The 18,416-nt window shown below is 56.2% G+C and overlaps 1 protein-coding gene across 8 annotated transcripts in view; it reads right to left on the bottom strand.

The window, feature by feature from the left end:
• Positions 1 to 1,437: 1,437 nt before the first annotated feature.
• PEX14 (peroxisomal biogenesis factor 14) overlaps positions 1,438 to 18,416 on the bottom strand; it is a 139,577-nt gene continuing 122,598 nt past the window's right edge. For all 8 annotated transcript variants that reach the window (XM_082461324.1, XM_082461323.1, XM_082461327.1 and 5 more), the window contains 5 exons: positions 12,275 to 12,360; positions 9,036 to 9,138; positions 7,771 to 7,868; positions 4,435 to 4,526; positions 1,438 to 2,671 (listed from right to left, as the gene is read on the bottom strand). In XM_082461324.1, the coding sequence (XP_082317450.1) occupies positions 2,224 to 2,671; positions 4,435 to 4,526; positions 7,771 to 7,868; positions 9,036 to 9,138; positions 12,275 to 12,360 (827 nt within the window). In that variant the 3' untranslated portion in view covers positions 1,438 to 2,223. The remainder of the gene's footprint in view (positions 2,672 to 4,434; positions 4,527 to 7,770; positions 7,869 to 9,035; positions 9,139 to 12,274; positions 12,361 to 18,416) is intronic.

The following is an 18,416-nucleotide window of genomic DNA, read 5'->3' on the forward strand; positions in this document are numbered from 1 at the left end:
GTTTTCGTCCCTTTCTCCCACAGTGAGTCCGGGGACCTGTGAGACAACCGACCCCCCAGGTTGGGGAAGACACACCCCACAAGGTCCCCCGAGTGCCCGCTGCCCCGCGCCAGCAGCTCTGGCTGCGTCTCCGTCCCAGGCTATCTGCCCTCTGCCCCCCTCCCCCCGTCCGGTCCCATTGCAGGAGGGACCTCTGCAAAGTTAGAGGCCACGAGAAACCGTCACCAAGTAGAGGGGGAGACCCCGAGACAGCCCACGCGGGACCCGGGCTTCCATTCCCCGAGGAGGGCAGAGCGGGGAAACCCCGTCTCCGGCCCCCGAGGCCCAGGGGTGCTTCCAACCGAGCCACCAGCCCTCTGCTTGTCATCCCAGGTCCGTCTGCCTGCCGGGCTCCCAGACGCTGGGCCCCTCGTCCAGACCAGGCTGGGAGCCCCTGGGGATGGAGAAACCTGGCTTCTTCGGTGATGGCAAGAGGCAGAGGTGACTCAACTGGGGGGGGGGGGGGTCTCTGCTTGCCCCTAGGGAGCACGAGCCGGGACATCACGTGAGGTTATGAGCATCAAAGACAAAACCTGGGAAACCAGGCCGGAGGGCTGGACACTCAGAGAGTCAGGGCGAGGGCCCCCTGCCTGAGCGCCAGGAAGGAGTTTACCGCGGGAGCCCGAAAAAGGGGCCTGGGTAGGAGGGGTAATGTTTTCTGAGACAAAACAGCCCCCATGCCAAGTCTCTCACCCTCGGCCAGCGGCTTCCTCCCTCCCCAGGGCCGGGCGGGTGGGAGGCCAGCGCTGCGGTCAGGAGGCCGGGGCCTCCCCGGAGGGTACATACCCGCTGCAGCTCCACCTCCGCGGCGGCCGGGGTGCCTGCACTTTGTCTCCAAAGCCCGTGTCTACACGAGGCACCGGACGGGGCCGGGCCCTCTGACCCCCGCACACCGGGCCACAGCACTGGGGGCTCGAGGGAGCCGAGTGCTCCCGGGAAGGAGCGTCCCGTGCTGTTTTTCTGGGTTTAGCTAAATGCTGTGTGAAGGGTAAAGGGAGACAGGGAGGGTGAGAGGGAGACGAGACGGGGGAGGACGAGGGAACAAGACACACTCTCCTGGGAGCACATGCATCCATTTAAGGAAGGTGAGCTCATCACACTCCACACCAGGTCTATATACAGTAGCGTGAGGTCCCTCTCCTCCTGGATCAGAACGTCGCCCTCCGGCAGCCACTCGGGACCAAGGACGAAACCCTCCAGCTGTGGGTGAGCGGCTGCGACACCTGCCTTAGGGGAGAGACTGGCCGAGGGAAGCAGGTTCTGCCCCCATCAGGCCCACCGCAGGGCTGCCGGGCGCCGCCCCCACGTCCCCTCCCCGGGCCCACCTGGCGCGGCCTTGGCCGAGATCCACCCCTGGGCACGGGATGCCGTGAGCAGACAGGGAGCCACAGGCAGGAATTAAATAGTGGCAACTCATATTTATTACAATTATATACAGTCGTATCTTATATTCTGAAACCTATACCTGATCACACAAAAGAACACGTGTTTGGGGGGCAGGGCGGGGCAGGGGACAGACAGGAAGGCCCTGTGCCCGGCTCCTAGTGGAGGTGGGAGCACGACTCGCCATGGCAGTAGCTGAGCCACGATGCGGCAAGCGAATGGTCGGGAGCGGCGTGATGTCGTGGGTGGCAGACGACCGGGCTGCGGCTGTGACGGGCACACAAGGGTGGCATCGTCCGGGCAGGGACTGGCTGGGGGGCCCGGGGGGCTCTCGCCCAGAGGGGAGCACAGGGCCGCTGCTTTTGGGATCACAAGAGCGTGGCCCCCTTGGTCACTGGCGAGAAGCAGTGAGGGAGCCGGGGCAGAGGGAAGGGACGGCAGACGCCAGGCAGACGCCAGGCCCCGCGGCTCCTCCTCTAGAGGGTCAGGAGTCAGGTAATAAAACTACCTCTTGTCATGCACGGCGTTAGGCTGGCTAAGACGCCCCGCAGACACCCCTGGACGGGACGTCTGTCTGGGAGGGGGCTGGGGGGGCTTGAGCCCGGAGAGTTCGGAGCCCTCGGCCTGACATGAGAACAAGGTCAGAGGCCTGTCTGTCTGCGGCGGGCGGGGTGGACAGGCTTCGGCCCTCACGCCGCCCAGGCCTGCGAGGCTGCGGCAGCCCTGCCCCCGCCCGGCTCCAGGCCACGCCCTGCACCTGGACCACGACCCCGGCCCGGCCGCCTAGTCCCGCTCGCTCGCCTAGTCCCGCTCGCTCTCGTTGCTGGCGCCCTCGGGCCGCCGCAGCTTCTCCACCTGCTCGTTGATCTGCCCGTCCCCGCCCCGGCGGTCCTCCCTCTGCACCCCCAGGCAGCCCTCCTCGTCCACGCGGCTCACGTCCTCGTCCTCCTCGTCCTCCTCGTCCTCCCTCTTCTCCTCCTCGCCCTGCACCTCCATCCGCACCTGGCCCTTGACGTCCACCACCCCCTCGCCCTCCTCCTGGGGGCCCAGCAGGTGGTACGTGGCCGTGGAGCCCTCAGGGCTATGGCCCTCCTTCACGGGCGAGGACGACGTGGACTCGTTGCTGACGGGCGAGATGTCACTGCTGCTGTGGTGGTTCACGGCCGCGGGGCTGGAGGGTGACGGCGACTTGACCGGGATCTGCCAGGAGGGGATCTTCGGGGCCGACGGGGAAGGGGGGAACTGCCTCCTGGCCGAGGAGGGAGAAGACGGCAGGGTCAGCCTCAGCAGAGCCGCCCCCTCCCGACCCAGAGCGCTCACGGAGACTGAGCAGCCACCCCAGGGCCACTGAGCAGGGGACAGGGCCAGGGGACAGGCTGGAGCTCCGCCGCCCACTCCCACCTCCCCTCCCTCCCCCTCCTCTGGAAACAAGGCCTCTTGGCCCGTTGAGGTGGGAGCGGCTGAGACGGAAGCCAGAGGCTCCGGGGCTGCCTGCAGAGCCCCCGGTCCACTCAGGGTGCCTCCTGGGGTCCCCTCTGCCTGGGGCCAGGCCCGCCCTCCCTGGCAGCTGCTGGACACTTGGCTCTCGGGGCCCTGCCACGCCCTGGCGCCCGTTCCCTCCCACCCTTACAGCACTGTCCCAGCCTCCAGCCCTGGGGGAGGCAGTGAGCAACGGTGGGGAGCCAGAAGCCTGGGAAGCCAAGACCCCTGGGCCTCCACTCTCACTTGCCTGTGGCCTGGGCAAAGGCAGGGGGTGGGGGAGAGCCTGGCCACTGGTCTCGGGGTCAGAGACGTCAGAACCAGAAGGGTAATGCTGGTGACCTAGCACTTTTCTAGAAAACCTCTGAGCTCCACACTTGACAGAAGAGCCAGTTCTCCCTCCCACTCCTGCGTCCCTGCCCTGCGTCCTGGGCCAGCAGCCAGCCCAGCCCAGACCCGGGAAGTCAGGTCCGCTTGGCAAGGGCTTGGAAACCAAGCTCGAGGACAGGCGGGATCACCTCTGCCAGAGCTGGGAGGACAAAGGCCTGCTGCCTCCTGGGCTGCCCACCAGACCACCAGCTCTGGCCCCGGACAGCCCTTCCACCTCAGACCCTGCCACGCGGAGCGCACAGTCAGGGCCTCGGCGCTCACCGTGTCCCCAGCGGATAGCCCTCTGGTGCCCCAAGCTCAGCCGTGCCTCTCTTAAGGCCACGCTCTTTTCCCCACAGACAGCCTGGAAGTGGGTGGCTTGGAGAACTAGGTCCTCTGGTTGGGACCACAAGACGCTGCCAGCCCCCATCACTGACCTGGAGTGAAGGCCGCCGCCTCGCTCAGCCCCCACTAAACCCCAGGGCGCCCTGCAGGAGGGGCGGCCCAGGACACAGGACTTTCAGTTTTAAAAACAGACGGGCCCGGGCAAGCCCGGACAAGCTGGTCACCCTCCCGTCAGGGCTGCGCTGGTGCTGTCCCTGTGGAGGGACAGCAGAGTGAGACCACAGGAGCCGGGGCATGGGGAGGCAGGCACTGCGTCTGCCTCTGCCTTGAATCGTAGGGCTCTTCAAACTGAGCCGGAACAGAGACCCCTGGCCTGGCCCTCTGGGGGGACCTTCTCTGGGACCAAGCTGTCACTGGGAGGTCCAGTCGGGGCTGAGGACAGGGGAGGAGGTGGCCCTATCTGGAGGGGTGGGGATTCTCTCCTCTGCTCAAGGCCCTGCTTCTGGCTCCAGCTGCCCTTGACTGGGTCTTGACAGGACCAAGTGACTGTATCTCAAAACTCGTGGGCACTACAGACTGTCACCCCAAGAGCGGGGAGGGAGGGGCCTACCGGGAAGGGAAGGTGGAAGCGCAGGAGATTCCCAAACTCAATGCCTGAATCACGCAGCTCAATCTGTGGTGGGACGCACAGGGGCCCCCCAGGGAGACGTGCCCCCCCCACCGCCCCCAATGGGTGGCGGCTGGATGGGCCCCAAGAGCTCCCTCCCCCAAGTCGAAGTCAGAGAGCAGAACAGAAGCCCGTGCCTTTTCAGCTCCTACCGATTTAAAAGAAGCCCTTTCAAGGAGTTAATTTCCGACTTGAGTTCACTGATGTTCTGGGACTCCAGGATCCAGTTGGTGGAAGTGGTGGCCTGAAAGTCACACAGGGGACAGAGGATCAGAGCGGCACCTCCTCCCACCCCTTGAAGCTCAGACTGCTGGGGTGGCAAGGAGGACCCCGGGGGGATTCCATGTCCTGCATGCCAGCCGGGAACCCCCTCGGTTCGGTTCTGCTGCGGCCCATTCAGGGGTCTGCCTGCCTGGATCTCTGTTTAAGTGACGACTCCCTTAGAACAAACATTCCCACAAGTCTATTTGGATAGCTGACTATATTAGGGAATCATGACATGCATTCAGGTGTGATAGTGGCATCCTGGTTATGTAAAATAAAACATCAACAACAAAAGAGCCCTTATCTTTTATAGATACACACTGAAGTGTCTGAAGTATGAAATGATATGCTGTCTGGGATGTGCTTCAAAATCACCTGCGGGTAGGGGAACAGCAGGACGGGCCCGAGGCAGCGGCTACAGCTGTGTAGCCAGAACATGTGGGCTTGCTGTTCGGCCCCGCCATTTCCAGGTGTATTTGAAACAAAACTATTAAGATAAATAAATTCCATCTCTACAACAACTACTCCCTCCACCTAAGTCCCTCTCCCTGCAGAGAGATCACACACACACACACACACACACACACACACACACACACACACACACACACACACACACACACCTACCTACCTACCTACCTCTGGGGCTGGGACAGGCAGCCACCTCAACCACAGGTACCAGGAGCCTGGTACCTGGAGCCACCTTGGAGGGTCAAGGGAGATGCCTGAGCACCTGCCTGGCCCATCCCCCAGCTCTACTCTCAATCATGCCCAGAAGGCAGGCTTCGCCCAGGATACCCTTCCCCACGCAGCTGTAACGTCAGGCCACGCGCTGCGCGCCGCTGTCTGCACAGCCAGGAGCCGAGGGCCAGGCCGCCCATCTGCAGCTGTCCTTTGGGATGACCCTGAAGGTTCAGCAGAGAGAACGAAGACGTCCTGGAGAAGGGCCCACAGGGGAAGCAGCCACGGGAACCTCCGACAAACGCCACCCTTCCCCGCACACCTTCCCCTTCGACACTGCTTTCTATATAAACTTCAGACGACCACACCTTTGTCTGGCAATCTTGCTGGGATAGATGGAGAGGAGGTCCCCCAAGCGGCAGCTGCCTCGCCCAAGCTGCCTGCGAAGTGTTTACGGGCCGGTCCCAGGTGTGACGGCCTCGGGTGCGTGGGCCTCTGCCTCCGGGTACAAGGCCCCCGCCGCCTGCCACAGAACACCCGGGCCCTGAGCTCAGGAGAGCGTGGGGAGCCCCAGGCTGGCAGCACGGAGGGGCCCCGCACATTCCCACCAGCCTGCGGGGCTCTAAGGTGGGGTGAGGGCTGCTGTGGGTCCTACCTCGGCCGGCAGCCCGGCCCGGCTCTGCAGTGGGAAGCCCCCCTCCGCGGGGGCTGCAGGCCTCAGGAAAGAGACCCCGGGCAGCCTCGGAACGAGCGCACACAGGCGCTCGGCCGCCCTCACACACATCCCCTCGGGGTCCCCACTCCAGACCACCAGACAGCGCAGACCCAGGAGCCACTGCTCTGGCCTCTCTGAGACCTTGAAAGCTATAGCAGCCCATTAACAAGGGAGCAATTTCCACTCATCGGCCTACAAAGGACTCAAATTTCCAAACGCATATGGTGCCAGATGCCAGGATTTAGAAATAAAATCTGACATCTGGGGCTTTTTAGCCAGTCTCTAAAAAACAGTTGTAGAAAACTCCCAGCCTTCAGTTTTATGTAGGTTTTTTAATTACTGAATGCTCTTCTTTTTAATTTTTTACAGTGCTGCAGTAGGGGTTTGGAAGCCAGATATAAAAACTTACATTACAGCTGAGAAAACACAGCTCTGAGTCTTTGGTTTATGGGGTAACCGAAGCCTTCAACACAGATGGGTTTAGACACCAGTGAGCACGGCTTCAGCACAGCAGAGAATGAAAGGGGCTGGGGGCGGGCGGGGGGCATCAGAAAAACAAGCACGAGACACCCTCAGAGGCGGCGCTCAACCACCAAACGCTACCCCGGGCCCCCCTCCCCTCCTAAAATGCAACATGTGGTCTTAATCTTAATGCTAAGGTCTGAAAACAGTTTTCCAATTTCTGGAAAGGCTTCTGGCCACTGGCAGGCTGCCACTGCAAAAGACAATGGAGGAGAGGTGGTCGCAGGCCGTGACCGCCTCCTCGGCTGCTTTATGGGCCGCCCGCCCGACCGCGGGGAGCGTGCGCGGTGGCTGGTGGTGGCCACTGGCCTCTGTGGGTGGGGTACCCCACGAGAGGACTCTCGGGGACCCCCTTCACAGGAGCGCTGGCTCACACGGAGTCACGCACTGGGGTGGGGCTTCCTCTGGGAGAGCTGCTCGGAGCGAGATCCTTTACAGCACGGCTGCGTGGAAGCAGCCAGAAAGCAACCCGGGAGGCGGGGATGGAGTGGGGAGGGCAGTGGACGCCCTGGAGCCACTGGACCACTGTCTCCCGGGCCCAGTCTGTCTCAGGAACACCCTATCACACACGCACAGAACCCAGACCCAAAGCCTGCGATCCTGGGGCTGACGGGAGCCAGGCTCTGTCCTCAGTGGGGACAGGCAACGAGGGAGGTGCGGTACAGCTCCCTCTTACAGACAGGGGACAGCAAGTCGCTTGTCTGCGGTCACACGGGTAGCACGGGGCACAGGAGAGCCTGAACCCCGGTGGTCTGATCCTAGGGTCTGATGTTGCCAAGACAGCTCCAGATGTGCGAAGTGAGGCAAGGAAGCCACCTCAGTCGACCCCAGGTGCGTCTACACTCCTCTGGGGGTTATCGGATCCCCAGGCCGGGGTTTGGAGAACCCACCCACGGCAGCATTTCAGCCCAGGGTCTGGGCACACTCCTCCCACCCTGTTCCCTGCAATCGCTCTTGGCAACTCCGGGATCTCTGACCTAACTTGCGGTGGAGACCATCCCGTGTCGACACTGGCTACCACCAGATCTGGGGCGTGTGCTGCCACGGGAGGGCCACAGGCACAGAGCTGCTTTTCCTCCCTCCTGTTGGGAGGTGACACGGAGACAGAAAGGACAGCCTCTGTCACTGAATGCCACACCACCCACACGGTGACCGCCTCCTGTCTCTACAAGGGCAGGGTCACCGGTGTCAGAAGAGACAACATCAGACCCCAGTGGACGCAGTGAACTGGGCACAAAGGACGCGAGTGAAGAGCCGTGCAGGGCAGACCCGGACCTAGAGGGACCAGAGGGTCAGGGACAAGTACCTTGGCTGTGGCCAGTTCATGGGCGAGCTCCTGGACTTTCTGCTGCTGCTGAATCAGCAGCTCCTGGACAGAGGCTAAAGTCATCTGTAACTGAGTCACTGGGAGGAAAGAGCAGTTGCATCTCTGTTAAATGATACAGATTCTTCCTTCTGTCCACACACCTATAAGCTGCTGCATCTAATTTATCTGCAGACATTCCCCCCCGCCCCCCCGGCCCGTGCAATCCATGTAATTCATCTGCACTCTGGGGCATCTACCTGCACTGTATCTAACCTCTAGTATTTCTACTTTATCTTTCTATTGTGTAGTTGTCCGTGGTCAACAGTATATCCGTCCAAAACCTCTCCCCTCTAATTATATCTGTTTATGACTCGCTTGGCTCTTGCAACTTCCATCCTGCCTGCATCCCCCATCTCCCGGGCCTCCCCACGCCACTGCAGAACTCACGGAAAGTCTCCAGTCCTGGGAGAGAGACAGCTCAGTCCACAACATCCCGGAGTGGTTAGAAACTGCAAATCCCATTTCCTCACTGCTCCTTCCTGCCCTCCCCACCCAACCCAGAGGCTGCTGGAGCTCCCGGTCCACCGTCAGCCTCCAAGGAGACATGCCAGCAGGGCACGTGCTCCAGAGGGTTTCCGAGGGCTTCACAAACATGCCCCCGAGGGACAAACTCCTGCCTGGGACAGGCGGCTCTCTAGTTTGCCAGAGTTTTTAGATGCAGAGGCTCCATCTAGTAAACAAGTTTATAAAGGAGAAAACCACCTCTGGCGCGACAGGTCCCAGCTAATCTGGGCCATCACTGGGGCACCGGGTAATGAACGTGAGCCCCGTGGAGTCGATGACAGAGGAGGTGGCCGGGGTCCCTGGAGCCGCAGTAATTACAGCCTCTCTTGACCCTGTGTTGGATTCTTAGAGGGAAGGGGGAAAATTGCTGAAAACCCCCCTGAAAACCTCATAGAAGCAGAAATTAAAAATGAACTTTACAGCCCTTAGAAAGGCTGTCATTTTATTCCCCTTATTAATATTCTGAGGTTGGGAGCCTTTCCGTAAAAACATAATTAATTGAGGCCGCGCCGACAGTAAACAAGCAATTTCAAATTAAACCGAAATGACGGCGGCTTCATTTGCAAATGTGAACAGATTCTCAGAGCAGATAAATGAAGTCACCACATAAAGTGGAGACGGAGGGGAGAGGGGAGGGGGCAAAGAAGGGGCTGCTCGGAGAAGGCTTTGAGGGGTGATTTGATGGGGCCATTAATCTTCACCTGTCTGTGCCACGCTGCCACTCAGCTCGGAGAGACTCGCCTCCATCCTCTCCAGTTGCTTCCTGTCCTCCCGGCCGCCCACGACGAGGGGGAGCAGGTACTTCTGCAAGAAGCAGGGTGCGCGTGAGGAATGGCTACGTACTTGGGATACTCTTCAACAGTCTCTCAGAGTCTGCCGACCAACTTTCTCTCCGGCCAACCAACTTTCTCTCCATCAACCCTGGGTTTCGGAAACCCTACGCCAACACCGTAAATGAACAAGACATCCGAAAATTACGAGGCTGTGATTATAACCACATTAAAAAAAAAACAAACAAACAAAAAAAACAACTCTGTCTGAATCAGGACCAGAACCAGGGAACAGGGACACAAAAAGTCAATTTGACCCACTATGATGGAGCACTTTTTGGTTCCTTTAGATTTTTAAATGGTGCTATATACAATACTTCTGTGTCCAAAAATACTCAAAATTCTACTTTAAAAGTTGTATATCATAAAAATGCAAAAGGTTATACAAGAAAGTGATACCACTGGTGGCTTCCAGTGGGGAGTGGGAGGGAAGTTTGCTGTACACTTTTCTGAACCTTTAACATTTTGAACCACGTGAATGAATTCTCCATTCGGAAACAAATGAGTAAAAATAAACAAAAAAAATTATTCAAGAAACAAGATCAAAATCCACAACAGATTTGTGGGACCTTTGGCTCTTTCACTAGGAGGGGATAATAATATGGGTATTCCGAGGCTGCCTAAGGAGGTCACACCCATTCTTCTTCGAAAAGCCTTGAATCCTCAGAACAAGCTTCCTTCAGATAAGAGTTAAATGCAGCCAGACTCTCCCAGAACTGAGACATGGGGCAGAAGGGGGAGCAAGGGGCAGAACCAGGAGAAACTGACCGTGGGGGAAAAAGGAAGCTGACGCTGCAGGGCAATCTCGAATGTTCTGAGAATCTCGGAACAGTCAGGAAGAAGGCAGACGGGGCGCAGCTGGTAACTGACTGCCTGCTTGGAAGTGTGAAGGGACAGAGGTGGGCAGCAAGGTGCCCGCTGGGAGAGCTGGACGAAAGAACATGGGCTCCAAACTCCAAAAGCTCAGGACGTGGCGCCCCCCATCTTAGGAGCGTGAGACCAGTCACCAACTTTACTGGGGTGGCACCAGGGGTGACACAGTGCAGGCTTGGCAGGTGTAGTAACTGGCAGGTGTGACCAAAGGAGACTTTGGTTCTTACTCCTTTCGGGCCCCAGACAGGAAAAGACAGCAGCTTCTCCATTAAGGCTTCTGTACTGGGGAAGGGAAAGGAGGTCTCTCACAAGGGGCCTGTCAGAGAACTCATTTCAAGAGCAACTCCTAAGTGAAGATCACTATTTAGCATACATATAGAAGCATTTTCTATTTTGCAAAGTGCTTTTCAACCATCGTGTGAGTTATTACCCACAGCTGAGCCGAAACTCATAAAATGGAGCCTTACGTTCCAGGTTGAAAATTTCCTAAGTATAAAAGTCAAGAAATTCTTATACGTGTAATGGACTAAAAATTCCATTTCTAAGATCAAAAATGCCAAGGAAAGGAACACATACACTACCCCAGCCTAAATCTTTACATATTTATAAAACAAGATAACAGCTTACCTCTCCTTTTTGTTTTTTAATTTAGCAGATGTTTTTTAAATTCTCTTGTCACCATCGTGACTGATCTTTCAATGTCTCTTCTTTTTTTAAAGCAGAGACTAAAGATCAGAGCTTCGTGGAAACAACTGAGGATATCTCTGCTTTGCTCCAAGGGGAGCTATGCTTTCTGTCTCCACCAGATCACAGGCCGTCCAAGGGCAGCCATGTGACTATCAGGTTCCACTTAGTAGAGCTGGGACATTGATGTGAGAATCCTGTCTTAGCATATTCTTCTTCTTGGTGACTGTATGCAGTCAGTGGTTGGAAATAGGCTTTCAGCCCACAGTGGCGTCAGAGGGAGAAGTCCCGGGACCCAGAACATCTTGCTTCTGGATTTCTAACGTGGAGATTTCCAACTTCAAGAATAAACGTTACACTGAAAAGATTGTATTCTGCTACAACTCTGTCATTAGCTTTTGCACTTAAGTGAAAAATTAAGAATCCCAGAGTGCAATGCTGAAACACGTTTCACGTGCTAAAAGTTAAACATGGGGGGACCTCCCTGGCGGTCTAGTGGTTAGGACTCCGCGCTTCCACTGTAGTGGGCACGGGTTTGATCCCTAGTCAGGGAACTAGGATCTAGCAAGTTGCGTGACGTGGCCAAAAAAAAAAAACAAAAGTTACAACATGAGGCTGGATAGTCATTCAGATTCTTTTTTAAAAATCTCCAAATCAGAGATGGAGTCGCAGGTGGCCTCAGAAGGAAAGGGGCTTCTCTTTCCAGGACCAGCAGAGAGTAAGTCCTCCAGCCACCCTTTTACCTTTTGTCTCTGGGGACCTACCCTGGCTCTGCATCTTCTAAAAAAGACTCAACTTGCTTCAAATCAAAGTTAGTAGCTGGTAATTAGTATCTGATTAGTAGCTGGTATCAAGGAAGTAAACGTTACTTCATGCCTGCAGCTCCGTTGTAAGCAATGAACTCTGGGATCCTGAGGGTTGACTACGAAGTCCATGAAAAACCCTAGGTTTACATGGATGCCAACACAATACACAGGGGGAAAAGGCAGATCCTGTAAATACGTTCGTACTGAGAGTCTCAAGGGCATGCAGAGCGCTTCCTGTGTGCTGGGTGCAGAGCACTTTCCAGAGGAGCTCTGACTCCTTTCAGCATCACAACAGCCTCGTAAGGTACATACTATTGTCCCCATTTCACACACGGGACCGCTGAGCCTGCGGTCACACAGCTGCCAAGTGGCAGAGCCAGGGCGCAACACAGGCAGCTGGGCTCCAGCGTCCATGCTCTTAACCGCACGTCATTCTGTCTCTCAAAAAGGTCTGGCCTGCTCAGTACGTGCCAGGCACTGTTCTAAGTACCTGATGTGGCTCGTGGATCGACGGGCCTCGTCACCCTGTGCAGCAGGGACTTGGAGGGGAGATGCCGAGTCCAGTAGATGAAGCGGGTCTGAACCAGCCAAGCGCACCCACCCGGGTGGGAGCAGGACCAGGACTTGACCTGGACGCCCCTCAGCGAGCGAGATCATCAGGGCGCTCGGCCTCTGCAGGCAGGCCCGCTGCTGCCCCGGGGCTCAGGGCAGCGCCAAGGGGGTGCAGGGAGGGGCAGCTTAGCTTACCTTGTAGAGCTGGTGAAAGCCAAACGCTATCCCTGCCATGATGATGGCCAAGGCGCTGTAATCTCTCCACCGGGAACCCGCAGGGCCTAAGGTCGGGGGAAAAGGCACGTCAGGAGAAGAGGCACTGGCGCCCCCCCCGAGGCAGGAGAGCACGTGGATTCAGGCTCCTCATCTCAGTCGGGGGGTGTCTCGTGCTCAGATGGGGGGCGAGCGTCCGGATGCGGCTGGGCTGCGTCCCCCTCCTCCTCCCAGGCCCCTGGACTGTGCAGCTGCCGTGGGCTGGTGTCTAGAGGGGCTGAGGCCCGGGGTGGGGGGTGGGCGGCAGAGGCGATCTGAAGACCTAGGGCACGGGCTCCACTCTCGAGGAATAAAGGATCCAGTGAGGCTGCCATGAGCACACCTAGGTGTGCACGAATACATGTCCACACGCCCTCCTATGTGAGCCTGGAGCCACCTCAGAGCCAGGGCAAAGGCTGCATCACCTGTTCATTCAACCTTATGAAGCCCCGACAGGGTGCACGACAGTGTCGTAGGCACGGGTTACAGTGGTGACGAGACCCCTGCCCTGTTCTGTTCTGCTCTCACATTGAGCCTGGTGGAGAGGAGACAGCCTACCAACGACCGAACGAGGTGGCTCCAGACAGGGATCGAGAACACCGAACAGGACCAGGAGAGCGTGGATGGCAGGGCCTCGGTGGCGGAGGACGCCGAGGCCTGCGCGGTCCCGGGCACGGCGCTCCAGGCAGGGGACGAGGAAGTGCAAAGGCTGAGGCTGACCTGTGCTCAAGCAGACGGGGGAGCCCCTGGGCTTCACCCAGGGTGAGGGGGCTACTGCTGGCCAAGAGACAGCAAGAGCGGAGAGGGGAGCGGTGGGGGGAGCGGGGTGGGGGGAAGGTGGGAAAGGCTGGCCTGGCGGTGAGCGCACCCAAGGAACCTGGCCGTCGTTTCACAAGCAGCGGGGTCACTGAAGGCTCTGAATCAGGGAGTGACGTGGTCAGCTCTGTGTTTTGGGAGAACATCAGGGAGCACCGAGGGCAGCTACAGGTGGGAGGCCGTGGAGGCAAGAAAGCAGGGAGAGGCCACCGCGAGGGGCCTCCAAAGGCAAGAGGGACTGAGCCCAGGACGGACCATCTCAGGGGATGCGGACACGGGCAGCCGGTCTTCATGTAGGATCAGGCCCTTCGGAACACAAAGTCCCCTCCGACCCCTGAATGAACTTCTAGTTCCAGAGGAGGAGAGGAGAGTTTTCTACTTCATAACCTTCCCCATGAACTGTTTACGAGTGCTTTCAGGTCCATAATCTGATGTGACGCCCAGCGATTCTGTCAGGCACACGGGAAAGCACGAGCTCCACCTGGAACGTCCACGTGGAGCAGCCACGTCCAGGCCACCCAGCTGCCTCCTCTCAAGGGACCAGCCACTGGGCAGGGGGCGGCGGGGGTGGTGGTGGTGGTGGTGCATGGGCCACTGTTTCCAGAGCCATCAGTGGTGCAGGACACCACCAGTCTGTGGGCTCAGACCAGGTGCCAGGACAGTGACCCCGAAGGCACCCGCCCGAGGCACGCTGCTGCGACAAGGACCTGGGATCTGGAAGTGGGTCTCGGAGAGAAGGTGAGGGAGGAAGAGCCACCGCACTCCACACGCGGCCGGCGCCTCATCTCCTCCGAGACGGACACCTGTGGCTCCAGCCGTCCCCCTCCCCTGGGCCTGCAGGTACCGGCCACGTCCTGGCGCTTCATGACCAAAGGAGCGCAGGAGAGGGGCGGTTCTTAAAGTCCTTGGCAGGATGTGAGCACATGGGGAGGAGGGGCTGCTGGCATGCAGTCTGATTGGGGATCCAAGTGGCAAAGACCTCCAAGGGGGCGAGGAGCATGCTCCCTCCTCCCTGAGCTGCTGAAGGGGGCTCTCAGGAGGCAGGGACGACGGTGATGGGAGAGGCTGGAAGAGCGTCTCCCCCTGGCCACCCGATCCTGCCCCCGCCTGTGGATTCCACGCGAGTTTCCCAATGTGGCCCAGCCGGGAGTCTCCTGCACAGACTGTGATCAACTCCCTTCTTGAGCACACAGTTTCTGAATAGGTAATACACGCACATGGTCTAAACATCACGCAGCACACGTCAGTCTACTGCAAAGAGGCTTCCTCCACCACCAAGAACCACTGTGTTAATAGTTTCTTCTTTATCCTGCAGAGAATTTTTATGCAAGTATGAGGCAACACACATAGGCACTATTTTCCTTCTCTTTTCCCCTATTTCTCATTCTTCCTTTTTGCTAAAGCTGCATAATATTCCATTAAACCAATTCCCTATTGATGGACATTTAGATGATTTCCAGTCTTTTCCTATTTCACACAATGCTGCCATCAGTGAGCGTGTACATATGGCATCTCACGTACATGTGCAAGTCCATCTGTAAACGTGAACTCCTAGGAGGCTGGGCCAGAGCAGTCTGAGATAGCCTGCCAAACTGTCCGCCACGGGGGCTGAACCAGTTCATGCCCACCTGTTTCCTCACAGCCACCCCAACATAATGGGTTAAGCACACGCACAGATTTCTGCCAGTACCAGAGCAAAACAACAGCCCCTCCCTCTAGCTTTCATGTGCTTTTACCTGATTACAAGTGAGGGCTGAGCAATCTTTTCATCTGCATCTCCTTTTTGGTATACTGTATGTTCCCTACTTTTCTACTCAATTTCTTTATTAATTTCCTTCCTCAATTCATGGAAACTTCTTATACAACAGGGAAATTAGCCCTCTGTCTGTGAAAGGAGTTGTAAAAATTCTTCCTAGTATATTTTTCTTTTGACTCTGCTTATGGTCTGCTTTTTGTGGCATAGAGTGTTTTCATGTTTACGTAAACTTATCGATCTATTCTTTTACGGGTTCTGGGGTTTGGGTCACGACGAGCCAAGACTCCCCACTCCTCTCCAGGGTTGCACAGTGACACTCAGGGTTCACGTCTACACACTGTCTCCAGAAGGGAGCTCTGCTGCTTTGACCTGCAGTGAACACCCCCATCCGATGCGGAGCGACATAGAGAAGAGACCGCTGATCGTGAAATGGAAAACTCTGAGACCACTGAGGTAGACCTTTCACTGTGACCCTGAGAAGCCAGGAGGCTCCAGGTCCCAAGCAGGCACCTCTCTCGGCTCAGCCTGCTCTGCTCTGAGTGCCTTGATTCCAACATCTGGTGCAAGTTCATTTTTAGGAGGAAAAAGCGAAGACAGAGTAACCTTGCCACTTTTCAAAAGAGTCGCTGTCGATTGAAGCCCCACGCTGTTCCGTGGGGCTTCAATCCACACCCAGAACGTCCATCTGTGCTGCAAAAATCCCCAGAGAAAGTATTCAAAATGGGCACGTGTCCAGAAAGTTCTACTCACCAGTGACTTCTCAAATACCCACTAAATATCTTACAGGAAAACAGTTGCAACTGGGCTGAAAACTGGACCAGAACCCAAAGTTTGCTGCATCCTTCTTCTTTCCTGCAAACACACAGTGCATGCCTTGAGAAGTGCAGCCCCTCGTTCCGGGTACCAGAGCCGAGGCTGAGCAGATGCTGGCAGGTCAGGGGTCCAAGAACCAGGACCCCTCCTACAGCTGCTCCCCCCTCTCCGGAGCCTGACCTCCTCAAGCACCAAGAAACACCTGTGGCTCCCTGCCGGCCGCACCTTCACCCCCGCACTGCTCCTTGTTTCTGCCGTGCTCGCGTTAAGAACATTTTATTGCCCCCTGGTTTTCATTATTAATGAAAAGGGACCAGAATGATCTTTCCTAAAGTTCAGAGAGTCTATAAAGACAAGAAGCTGAAATGCCATTTTACTCGTTTTGGAGATGTGTGATACAATCCTGTCTTGTGGCAAAAAGAAAAAAGAGAAAAACTAAGACGGAGATAACTCTTATCCACCGCACGCCTTTCAAGGGGTACAGACCAGGGCAACTGAGAAAGCACTCGGCATGACCCCAAACTAGCTCAGACCCCAGCCACGACCACCTGGAGCCCTCCCTGCTGCCCACCCTGGGGCCAATTTTTTTCCAAGTCCAGTGCAGACCCCCAAAGAGGGAACCCAGGGCACCTCGGAGCTACAGCCTCTTGTCACTATGCTCCTGAATGTCCAGAAAATACAGTCAAGGGCGGAAAATAGGGTCAGCTGCTCTTCTGCTCCAGCTCAAAAGTAAGGGAAGTGGAATGAATGAGCTTTTCAAAAGCTTCAGAGCCTCTAGCCTGACAAAGACGCCCACCTGCAGACAAGGCAGACTGGGGGCCAGGCTGGCAAGAGGCCTGGTTCCACACCACCACCAGATGGTCCCAAAGACGGTTTTCTCTTCTCATCAAGCACAGACCATCTGACTGAAGGTGGCAGAGCTTTGCTAGATTTAAAGAACCCAGGGGCAGTGAACATTGATACATCAGTCCTAACAGGTGTCTGTCAGCGAGTTTCTCAGAGACACCAGCATAATAAAAATGAAAAGACTCAATAATTTTGACATTCTTAGGACAACAAGAGAAAAGGAAGAACTTGAGTGAAGTTTGGGAGGTGTATGGGCAGAGAAAAATGACTTAGAATATACAGAGAAGGGTTTAAGCAAAAAAGGGTGCCTTGAAATTGTGACATACAGGATGCGTTGCCTTGGGTGCCTGCCTACATTTCTCCACAGGCTTAGGAACAACAAGGTAAATAAACAAGTTTGTGAACTCACACCGTTTACCCAGGCCTACCTGTCAGCATCACTGCATGAAGAGAATCAGTAATCTCACTCACTGGATAGCTTTTTTGACTTCTCTTGTGCTGCTAATAATTGTGGCAATTCAGTGCTCGGAATAATCTCTCTACATCTTGTCACTTGCCTATCTCGATGAGGTAGAAAAGAAAGACAACTCAAGTTTCATCAGATTTATCAAGGGTCTTAAAGATTTTCTAGCCCAAATCTCTCAATGGACAGATGGGGAACAAAGACTCTAAGATATTATCTATATGCCTGTAAGGTAACAGGTAGTTCGTGCCAAATTAGAACCTGGGTCTTCTGAATCCCAAACTAGCACACTTTCCACTGTTACACATTTATCATCAAAGGACCTTTAAATAGTAGAACTCTATTGAAGTACCACTCTCTATACTTCTGGCCACTTAAATAAAAATTTACTGAAATCTCCAAAAAATAAAAAACAAAAGATGAAGTACCCAGGGACAATGATATTTTTTTACTGTCATTCAGATTCCAATTGTCTCCAGCACTCGCCCAACGGGCTTGACTCGCCAACTCGCCGAAAGGCCCAGCACTTCACCAGCACCTCACGGCTGGCCTCTCCTGAGGATGAACAGGCAGTCGTCTGCGGCAGCATTTGTCATCCTGCACAGCTCAGCATTTCTGGGACTGCCTTCATGTCTGAGGCTGCAACGAGGTCAGAGGTCAGACTACTGTAGGGAGAAGAGCGTCAGGTTCTTTGGAACTCAACGCCTTCCTTACCCTCCCAAGGACTCCATCAACTAGCCTGAGCTCTGACAATGTCCACAGGGCCCGCCTGCCCAAAAGGCTAGGGCTTCCGGTGAATCCACGGCATATGGCAGCCGCCTCAGGGGCAGGAAAGCTGAACCCCAGGGCTCCCTAACCCTTCACTGAACACCAACTAAACCAACATTACTCAGTTCCTTTATTTGTATCTCAATCTACCAAGAGAGTCTCACCTAGCAGGCGAGAACAGACATCACCAAATAAGGACACACATGTGGAGCAGGAATCGAGCACACAACACAGCATGAAGCCACCGACTCAGGGACTCTCGGACACCAAGGAAATCCCACAATCCAGTAAAGAGTCATCAACAAAAGAGAGCTGAAAGCTGTCATGAAATCATCCTGCTGAGACGATCTGGATCCAGTGATGTACTGGCTGACGACAGGGAGACGCTATCAAGTCCCTGGGGAGGCTGGCAGCCTGAGCACAGGGCAGGGCAGTGGCAGGCACTGGGCAAGCCTAGCTGCGGTCCCCTCCAGGCTCTTCAAGGCTGGAGTCGTGACTCCACACAGCAGCAGCTTCTCAAATCATCCCATCAGCTTTGTTCGCAAGGCACGCTGAAAACTGAATGATAAGAGAGGCGCATCCACAGAGAGGTACTGGAATAAAGCCAGTCCGCCAGATCAGTG

Source organism: Balaenoptera physalus (assembly GCF_965194825.1).
Source record: "Balaenoptera physalus genome assembly, chromosome: 1".
NCBI classification, from domain to species: domain Eukaryota; kingdom Metazoa; phylum Chordata; class Mammalia; order Artiodactyla; family Balaenopteridae; genus Balaenoptera; species Balaenoptera physalus.